Below are 10849 nucleotides of genomic sequence, written 5' to 3'. Positions count from 1 at the left end.
GAGAGAGAGAGAGAGAGAGAGAGAGAGAGAGAGAGAGAGAGAGAGAGCAAACCATTCATTTTATAGCCATGATTTAATTTGTCAAACTCCTATGAAGAATTTTCATTATGTCTTCTTCTTTTTATTGTTCCCTTTTTATTGTTTTGAGGTATGGTCTTCCTGTGTGGCCCAGGCTGGTTTTGATTCTTTGTCTCAACCTCCCAAGTGATGGCAGTGCTGCCCTTACTGTTGGGGAGTTCCTCTTGTATTATAGTCTCTGTCCCACATGTAGAACCTAGCATTGAAATTGTCTCTCTTGCTAGTATTTTCTCTTGTGTTCATGTAATCTCATGTTAACAGATTCTTTTTATGTTGTTATTTTTTTTTAAGTGATTATGTTTGTACATATAGAGTGTGTGCATGTGTGTGTATGTGTGTATGTGCATTAGAGTCTGTGTGTTCAAGCCAGTATGTGTGTGAAGGTCAGAGGACGACTTTGGGGTCAGTTCAGTCCTTCCACCTTTACCTGGGATCAGTTCAGGTTGCCAGACTTATGTGGCAAGTGCCTTTACCTGCTGAGCCATGTCACCAGCCGCTGTTAATAGTCTTAAGATTTTGTTGGCCAAGTATAGGCATCAGGAAAATGGCTTGATATGTAGCTCTATTTGTCCAACAGATTTTAGGATTTTTATTATTTTTAACTATGTATGAGTGTGGCTGCATGTGGTTGTGTGCACATGAGTGAAGGCATTGGATCCTCAGTGGCTGGAGATGGGTGTGAGCCACCTGATGTGGATACTGGGAAGTATTCTGGTCCTCTGGAAGAACAGCAAGTGTTCTGAACCACTGATCCATCTCCCCAACCCCTGTAAACTATTTTGGAAGCATACTGAATTTCAGACACTAAGGGGATGATTAGCCTACACATGATGGTCAGTGGTGTTCAGCTTGTTGGCATTGCTATGTGCAGCTGTCATCTACAGATGGACTGGACTGTGTTGATGGCTGATCTGGGAGGCCTGTAGCATGCATACTTGGTCTCACGCTAAGATTCAGAAAGTGTCTTGATGTTATTAGTGGAGAATAAACGTTCCTGTTAGGTCTCTTTCTGATCTGAATTATTACAAAGTTGGAGTGCTGAAAAAGGATCTTCACAGCCATCAGTGCAAAGTGTACAGTTGGGTGTTTGCTGTCTCCATGTCTTCGCATATGAACATAATCACATCCATTATCTGCTGCCCAGGGGCCTCTCTGTTGCTCTTCTTTGTGCGTTCTAGGACTTGCTCTGCTGGGGGGTGAGAGGGTAACAAAGCCACATTCAGAGAAGGGCTCTGCTCCCCACTTTGTACTCACTTCTGCCCACCCCTCGCTGCTGCCTGCCTCCATTGTAGAAACAAGTTCTTTCTCAAATGTGGTGGAAATTCTACTGAAAGAATGGAAGAGAACCATGGGGTGTGTGGATGTCTCTGGAGCAGGTCGGAGCAGTTGAGGGGAGACGGACCTCCCAGAAGCAACAGATCTCATTATTATACATGGATGTGGTCTACATGTGTTTTTAAATTATTATTGTTATTATTATTATTATTATTATGTGTAATGTGTGTTGGCTCACATGCTACAGCATCCTTGTGGCGATCAGAAGACAGCTTTTGGAAGCTGGTTCTCTCCTCTACCTTACATGGGTTTCAGGGATTGAACTGCAATCCTAAGGCTGGCACAGCAAGCACCTTTACCTGCTGAGCCATCTTGCTGGCCCTGTGTGAGTTATTTTAAAGTTATCTATATACTAAAGATTGCCAGTATGAAGCATGTAGTTTCCATCTGTCTGCAGGTATTCAACATATTGTAACACTGTCTGTTTATATGTCACAGGATTATAAAAAGTACATGTCAGTAAAAATGTGATGGACTCTCAGTGAAATAAAAACCAGGAGTATGAGAAACAACCTAGGTGATCAGTCACATTTCTGTCACCTAAAAGATGTGAGTCATCAGCTCGGAGAAAGCTTTTCTGAATTGATCTTTCTCCCAAAGTGTGTGCATAGACCTAAATCATGTATCTGCTGGCAAGCTCAGGTGTGCCCTGGAGGGAACAAAGCAAGCGGCTTTGTGAGAGACCATGTGCCATAAAATAAGGAGAAGAGTGGTAGAGGAAGACAGTTAACTGAGACCTTTGATGCTTAGCAAACCCTCAGCACAAACAATAGTTAGATAATGACAAGACTGGTCATAATAAAACTCTTAAAGCAAAATCTGAGAAGTAGATAAGGAAACACAAAACTGCATACAGAGGGGCAAAATTCAGGGTGGTGCAGAGTTAATATTGGCTGTCAGTTTAGCAGGAGGAGACAGGCCTCTGGGGGTGTCATGAGGGACTACTTGGATTAGGGTAACCACGGCTGTGCCTGTGAAGGTTTATCTACATTAGGTTAGCCCCTGAGCATTTCTGAGAGGGATTAACTAACTGAGTTAACTGAAAGGTGATTGTGGGTGGCATCATTCCATGGGCTGGGGACCTGGATTTCCTAAAAATGAGAAAAATGAGCTGAACAGAGCCATTTATCAATCTGTTTCTTGATTGTGGACTCATGTGACCAGCTCCCGCCCCCATGACTTTACAGTAATGAAGCTATGAGCTAATTAAGATTCTTGTGTTCAGTGTTTTTATCACAGCAGTGTATGCAGTACCTGATACAGCAGTGTGTACAGTAACCAATACAGGTGACATCCATATTGTTTCTTACTGGAAACAATGTAAGCCAAAAGATGACATAACTTACACACTGAGAGCAAAATCCTGTTGTATAGAAACCAATGCCCAGCAAATACTTGCTTTAAAAATGAAGTCAAGTAAATGAAGTCTAAGAGTTCAGCACCAGCGGACTTGGATTATCGGAAATATGCAGAGAGGTCCGCAGCTGAGAGATAATGACCCCAGTGGGAGTCTGAGTCAACACAGAGGAATGAGGAACACTGGACCTGGCAGTTACATGGGCAAATATAAATGACGTTATTTAAACCTCTTTCAAGCATAATTGAATGTTTGAAGCAAAAATAAAATAATGTGAAGTAAAAATAAAATAATGTGAAGTAAAAATAAAATAATGTGAAGTAAAAGCTGATAACACCAGAGAAGAGCAAGAGGTCAGAGCCGGCACTGTGTGGGCCTCAGGCTGTGTGTAAACAGGTTTGACTTCATTGAATATGTGCAATTACAAAGTAAACTATGAAGCCACGGAGGTAGCCTAGCAGACATGAAGTGAAGCAACCAATGGGGAAATGAAAAGGCAATGTAAAAGTTGTTCTTAGGGCTGGTGAGATGGCTCAGCGGGTAAGAGCACTGACTGCTTTTCTGAAGGTCCTGAGTTCAAATCCCAAAACCACATGGTGGCTCACAACCACCCGTAATGAGATCTGACACCCTCTTCTGGTATGTCTGAAGACAGCTACAGTGTACTTACATATAATACATGTAACAATAAAGAAATCCTGGGGCTGGAGCAAGCAGAGATCCTGAGTTTAATTCCCTAAAACCACATGATGGTTCACAACCATCTGTACAGCTACGGTGTACTTATATACATAAAATAAATAAATACAATTTTTTTAAAAGTCGTTCTTAACCTAAAAGACAGGAGAGTGGTGTGCACAGAACAAAGAGTGAAAGAGAGCAGGTTTTCAGGCTCTCACTGGAAAGGCAAATGGTGTCAGACTGAATGAAAAAGCTAGTCCCTACAGCTTAAAGACACCGCCTACTTAAAACAGATGGATGGGCTAAGTTATCTCGTGCTGGCAAAGTGAAGATAAGGTGGCCGTAGATATAGCTATGAAGTAGATCTTAGAACCAGTGCATTACCAGTGTAAAGAGAGCTGTTTCACAGTCACAGAGACTAATTCACCAAGAGGACTTATTTATCCTAGCCATTCATATGCCTCAAAACAGCTTCAAAAGTCCTGAAGTAAGACTTAAAAGACTTTCAGAGAGAAGTAAAAAGAAAGAGTGATCTGTAGACAGCTTACCTACACATGGAGGGAGAGAAGAAAGAGTGATGTGTAGACAGGTTATGTAGGACCACCCCTGATGAACACTCTTTCCACCCAACAGCACAGGGTCTGCATCAGGTAAAAGAATGACTCATGAAACAAGCCTCAACAAATCTGAAGGAAGCATCCCCTCAGATAACACATTCTGATGACAGCGGCATTGATAAGGACATTAGTAACATACCAGGACATTTCCAAACTTCCAAGCATATTTCTAACACTTAAAGGAAAAAAAAAATTAAAGGATTACAAAGAATTTTAAATGAGGTGCCACTTAAACACAAACACAGAGTGTCAAGATTTGTGGCTATAAGAGATGCTGTGTCACTAGATATATTAGAAAGGAAAAACAGATTAAACCATCGTAAGGAGAGAAGAGAGGCAGAGAAACTGGGCCAGTGGTAGAATGTGTACTTGGTGTGGGCAAGGCCCATTGTCCACAAAGAAAAGAGGAATATAAAAACTATAGGAGTAAGTAAAAACCCAAATGGCTTTTGTAAGGTAGACCAAAGTGGCAAGCCTCCAGCCATAAAGAGATCATACCTGTGTGTGTGTGTATCTGTCTGTAACCACCAACAAGACATGAACTTAACTAGTGCATATGAAGCTCTAGGTTTGAGTCCCACTGGAAAAAAAGGAAGGGATGACAAGTCAGTATATGTGTAAAGCATTAGGAAATGCTATAAAGAACTTGACACAAATTCAGTAAATAAAATGATCACCTTCCCGGAAAGGTGCAGGCCACCAAAGCTACCCAAGATGCAGTGGATTAGCCAGATAGAGGGTGTCTGTTAGTAGCCTTTGTCACACTTGCCTTCAACAAAGAAAACGTCAAGCCAGATGGACCACTGGTGGCTTATACTAAACTTTTAAGGAAGGAATAGTCTGGGTATCAAACTTTTCCTGAATATTGAAGATGTGAGAACTCTTTCCTGCTTGTTGTATGAAGCCAGGATTTCTCTGAAAGCAAAATCAGACAGATAGGAAAAATCACAGTCCATTCTCTCTGCCGAGCATACCTGTAAAAACTCTTAATGAAATGTTAGTAAATCAAATTTTAACAGTAGGCAGTGTGCCCAGAAGAGTTTATTTCAGGAGTGGAAACGAACCATCACAATTTATTATGTCAACACACCAAAAACGAAAAATCACACCATCATCTCAATAGAGAGAGAAAAAAACATTTGATAACATCTAACGTTTGTTTTCAGTAATTCTCTTTATAAGAAGAATGGTTGAAATTTTTTTTAATTGGATAAAGGACAGTTTTTAATAAAATCCTACAGCTGACAACAGAATGGTAGGAGGCAGAGTGCCTTGACCCTGAGCCCACATGAGTCAGGAGCACACTCTCACTGCCTGCCACTGCTTGTGTGGAGGGTGGGTGCTGCTGGCCAGCACAGAGGCCACAGAGCAGCCAGAGAGGAGTCTGCAAAGCAGTTTGGGAAACTCAGATAACTTCAGGATGTGCCAGAGTTTGAAATATATACAATTTATGACTGCATTCTTACTGTGAACAGGCTTTAATGGCTGAAGAGAGAACAGAAGGTTGTGTTATTTGGGAGGGAAGTGGGTCCCAAGTACTCTTCATGTCTCACTTTCCAGCTTTCATCCAGCGTTTACTCTAAGACAGCAGTGAGATGTGTGCACCAGGAAACCTCAACTTAAAGCTCTGGGGTTTATGCAAATATAAACAAATACTGCATAATAACTTTAGGGAAGTACTGCTTTTGGGATTCTTTGTGTTTAAAATACAGCAGGTTAGTGATAATTAATGGCATTTGCCTTGCCTTTTTATCCTTGCTTGCTTGCTTCTTTCCTCCCCCACTCTCTGTGTCTGTCTGTCTGTCTGTCTGTCTGTCTGTCTGTCTGTCTGTCTGTCTGTCTGTCTTCCATAGCCGTGGTCCTGTTTAGCACTCCTCCTTGCCACCCCTCCCCACATCCTGATGTTTCCTGTGTACCAGGTACTGACCAGGACAACAAGGAGGTCCTGTGACCTGAGAAGCCTGCGTCCATTTTTAAATTCTAGTCTGAGCTAGCCAAGCTGATTGCTCTTAAGGTTGTCTCCCACCAGCATCCCCCTCCCCCTCACACACACCTTTTTTGGCCACGACTATTTTCTTACTCTGCCACCACTTAGCTAGAGACTCTATTTAGTTCTTAGATCACTGCCTCTCCCCGACCCCTCGATAGGCAGTGTGTCAGCACTCTTTGTTTTCTTCTCCTTTACCATCACGTCTAAAGTTTCTGGTGTCATCTCCAGACTAAACCTTGAGAGTTAGTAGATGTCTTTTGATAGCAATAGAGGCCGGTTCCAGGACCCCCCCCCCCCAAGACAACAGAATCTTTAGATATATAGAAGTTCCTTTTAAATGGAAGCAGAGAATTTGTATATAACCTTTGCTTATTCTCCTATATATTTGAAAAAAAAAATCTGTATTTCCTTTACTATCTAATGTGGCATCAACGCTATATAAACACTTGTTCTGTATTGTTTAGGGATAACGGCCAGGTTAAAGATGGATATGCTCACTCTAGTTACCATTCAGCCCAGGGGGTGGTTTTATTTTACTTTGGGGATAGAGTCTCTGGTATTTTCAAATTGCTATGTAGCCAAGGATGGCCCTGCATTCCTGATGTTCCTTCCAGTACTACATCTAGCTCAGCCCAAGTGTTTTTGACGTGCAGTTGGCTGAGCCCATGGACTTTGCAGGCCAACTCCGTTGGTATTACAGGTGCAGACTTCTGAGCTGTGCAGAGGTGGGCTTCATATTGTGTGGCACTGTGGCATGTCTATTCCTTACAGTAAGTCAGCCTGGACTCCAGGTGGCGCAGTAGCAGCATATGTCTGTAGCCAGGCTTAGATGTGGCCCAATGGGGTTGCTAATACTGTGCCTTAAACACGACTGCTGCCGTCCGTTTCAGGTAACGCAGGAAGAAGGGCAACAGTTAGCGAGGCAGCTCAAGGTCACATATATGGAGGCATCGGCAAAGATCAGGATGAACGTAGATCAAGCTTTCCACGAACTTGTCCGGGTTATAAGGTAAGCAGAACATGTGCTTAGATGTGTGTTCTAGTGAGAAAGAGGGAATTGTAAGTAGGAATGATTGAACTAGGGGCTGATCTACATTGTGGGTTAAATTTCAGTTAAATACGTGGCGTATTCTAGGCAATTCCAACCTATAAAAATCTCATTTATCTCAAGTTGAAGAGGAAAGTACATGTAAGGATTTTGGAAATAGTAAATGCTTTGACGGTAGTGATGACAGCCACTAATCAAGTCCCTGTCAGATGCTGAGTGACATTCTTTCCTAGTCAGTACGACAACCCAGGAAGCCGGATGCTTTCTTTACTCCCCCTCAGGTGAGAATGGCACAGACAACTGAAATAACTTGTTCTGTCTCTATGTCTGTTAAGCTCTGAGACTTGAAACCATCCAAATCTCAAATTCCTAGTTCCTGCCAGATCCCTGCCAGGCTAAGAGCAAGCCAAGCAGCAGAGACTCCATCACGTCTCGGGTGTTTGCGCCTAAGACACAGATGCAAACACTCCAGTCTATAAAGAGGTATTTCGGTAGGTGGCTTAGGAGTTTTCCTCATGGCGGGTAAGGTCTGCTGTGCATGCCGCACAGGATAAGCTGCTCATGACTCGACTGTGGGTCCCCGTGACTCTGCTTCCCCCTTCTTCCCATCTCCTGGCTCTCCTTGCTAGTTAGATAGCCTTGATAGGCATATTGAGTGGGCCCTGGTTCATTGTGTGTCTCTGTGAGAGGGGAAGAAAGAGACTGAAAGGTTTAGTTTTTGATGAATTTCAGCTCTGCAGGATGGAAGCATTCTTGACGTAGATGGAACGGCAGTGACTGGTTAAGTAGACAGAATGGGCTGGGTACCACTGAACTGTAACTTAATAGTGTTGACCTGGGGGGCTTTGCTTCCCAGTCCTCCCCTACCCCATTTCCGTTTCAGTGATTAACCGATGAGGCAGTTTCTTTGTGAAAATAATTACTACCTTAATCAAATACTCATATTTCCCTTTGACTCTCAAGAATCCCAGATTCTTACCTGTCAATCAGCTGGGTGTGAAAATTTTATTTTTAAACACTATGGAATCTTAAGCCCTCATGACAGTTATGAAGGGGTAGGTTTTTATTATTCCAATGTAAAAACTAAAGAGTCAGAGAACCAACTAACTTGTCTAGTATTGATTTTTGTTGTTGTTGTTGTTTAAGTGGCAGAGAAGAGGGGTAATTATGTGCATCTGTAAGAGGTAGTTTTCCATTGTCCCTGACGATGCATGCTTATTGCTAAGCATATCTTTCAGTCCAGGAATTTCAACTTAGGAAGAGACTAAATAGGCATTGATTCAGGCGCTTGACCAGGAAAGCAATTTGCACATCTCTTCATTCTTGTAAGGGCCTCACACATGCTCGCAGACCACCCACCCACCCCTGAGCTTCACCCTGCTCCTCTGAGCACTTGCTGCTTCTTATCCTTCCAAGGATTTGCTCTCATCCCCTGTTGTAGCAGTTCCCAGCCAGTGGGTTGCAACCCCTTTAGGGGTCAAACGACCCTTTCACAGTGGTCGTTGTCTGAGACCATCAGAAAACACAGATATTTATGTTTATGACTCATAGCAGTTGCAAAATAACAGTTATGAAGTAATTTTATGTTTGGGGCCATCACAACATGAGGAACTGTATTAAATAATAAGTGGTTTTCAACTTTACTAATGCTATAACCCTTTAATACAGTTCCTCATGTTGTGGTGACCCCTAACCATAAAATTATTTCGTTGCTACTTCATAAGTGTAATTTTGCTACTGTTAGAAATTGAAATGTAGAGATCTGACATGCAAGATATCTGATATGTGACAAACCTCCCTCCACCAAAGATGTCATGATCCACTGTTGAGAACCATTGTGTAAAGGGTTGCAGAACTAGGAAGGTTCAGAACCACTGTTCTAGTGGAACACCGAGAAGTGAGTGCATTTCAATTCAGCCTGTCCAGAAAGAACCTGCATTTGTGTTGGGAGATTACTAGTGGTGATACTACTCCGATTTCTCTGTCTTACAGGAAATTTCAAGAGCAAGAATGCCCTCCTTCACCAGAACCAACCCGGAAAGAAAAAGACAAGAAAGGCTGCCATTGCGTCATTTTCTAAGAGTCCCTTGAGGTTTAGCTAACAACTGCCAGGGAAGCCCTCATCTCTGCTACCGTTTACATCATCCGGTACCTTTGTAGCCTTAGACCGATGATCACCGTGTTAGCCTTACACCAAGAAGCTGGCAAATCCTTTATGTGAAGCTAATGTAACGGTCTTACCCAGACTTGTGTAAAGGAAACACTAAGGCTGCTTCAGACGTTATCTGATTCCTTTAAAACACATGTCTACACACACAGATGCAGTCTTCAAGGGCTTTTAATAGAGGTGAACCAAGTTTGGAGCCTGAGCTGTTTGCTAAGCTGAAGTCATAGATTGGGAAGTAATTTTTAACTTCTGGAATCATGTTGCCTACTGTTACTCTAAATAGAAATATAGGGAAGTTTTTTTTTGTTTGTTTGTTTTTTTGTTTTTTTGTTTTTTAATGTGAATTTTTGCCTATCTTTAAAACTTTGGTTGTCAACTTTCATTAACCTTAAATACACTGAATGGAACCAACCCAAGTGAGACATCTCAGACCTTTCCTGATGCTACGGCTTTTGTTTTTCCAGTGGCCAGAATACCAAAATGCCTGTTGTATTTATGGATTAAAAACTGCTGATTAAGCCTTTGCTATCATGCTTCCTTCAAGATGACAATATTCTCTGTGGCCAAATGTTTGGACTGGTTCTGCACTTGGGTGTTTTGGTGAACTTGATTTCTTTTCACAGCCGTGGTAAGGGTAAGAGTGCATGGCTCCCGTCTGTCTTCCTTTTCAAGTGTTCCTGGTTAAGGGATTAAAAAAAGAAAACCCACACAAGCTAAAGCTGTTTTTTGTTTGATGTAATATAAAATATGGAATTGATCTTTCCAAAGTCAGAGATGATTAATGTTTTTGCTATATACTTTTATACGTTATTTTCTTATCAAACTAGTTAACAAGTATTTTTATATGTTTGTAAGCGGATATGCCTTCACAGCATACCTTGTGTATATGTAAAGATGAGTATTTAAGTCTCACTGTTCACTGTTAACTGACAGAGACCATGACTCTTGCTTGCTGGCTTGGTCCTTGTAACATCCACTGGTGGCCAATAATCAGAAAACCTTCCCAACAGAATGCAACAGGACGAGGCTGTGAAGTCACGTTCAATGTCCCCGCTAGATATTGACTGTTATATATAAAGTATTATGTGTAAAACCTCTACTTGACAATTAGTGTAACTGTGGATGGCTTCTGACTTTGTTTTTAACTCTGTGGATTGTGTTTAAGCAATTCAAAGTGTGCTCCTGATTTTGAGACTCTCAGTGGTATTGCACAGTGGTCACTTTATTGAATGTGTACAACAGCCCCATGAAGTTTATAAAGTGGACCCTTGTATAGCTTCAGGTGCTAGAATTAAAGTTGATCTGTTGTCACCAGACGGCGCTTGACGGCTCCTTTTTTGTGCCAGGGCTTTGGTGAGGGATATGGACCCGGCTGGAGTAGCCTGTGCCTTTTCTGCCCCGGGTCTCAGGGAGTTCTGCAGGTGATCTTACTGTTCCATTGCTTTCTTGAGGTCAGTGGGTTTTAACTTTTCTTCTCAAGTGTTCTTAACAGAGAAGCTCCAGGTGTAGAGGAGAGAGGGAGGTGAATGTATGAATTCACATAGACCCCCAGTGGATGAATCCTAAAATGTCTTTG

The 10849-nt window shown here is 42.1% G+C and overlaps 1 protein-coding gene across 1 annotated transcript in view; it reads left to right on the top strand.

Annotated features, from left to right (window-relative positions):
• The window catches only part of Rras2 (RAS related 2), a 68057-nt gene extending 57468 nt beyond the window's left edge, over positions 1–10589 (top strand). Inside the window, exons 5-6 of the mRNA XM_021198178.2 lie at positions 6949–7067; positions 9099–10589. Of these exons, the coding sequence (XP_021053837.1) occupies positions 6949–7067; positions 9099–9186 (207 nt within the window). The 3' untranslated portion in view covers positions 9187–10589. The remainder of the gene's footprint in view (positions 1–6948; positions 7068–9098) is intronic.
• Positions 10590–10849: the final 260 nt, after the last annotated feature.

This window comes from Mus pahari, chromosome 1 (genome assembly GCF_900095145.1).
Source record: "Mus pahari chromosome 1, PAHARI_EIJ_v1.1, whole genome shotgun sequence".
In the NCBI taxonomy this organism is placed as follows: Eukaryota; Metazoa; Chordata; class Mammalia; order Rodentia; family Muridae; genus Mus; species Mus pahari.
Note: the sequence above shows the minus strand (reverse complement) of the source record. Positions and strands in the feature narration are given on the sequence as shown.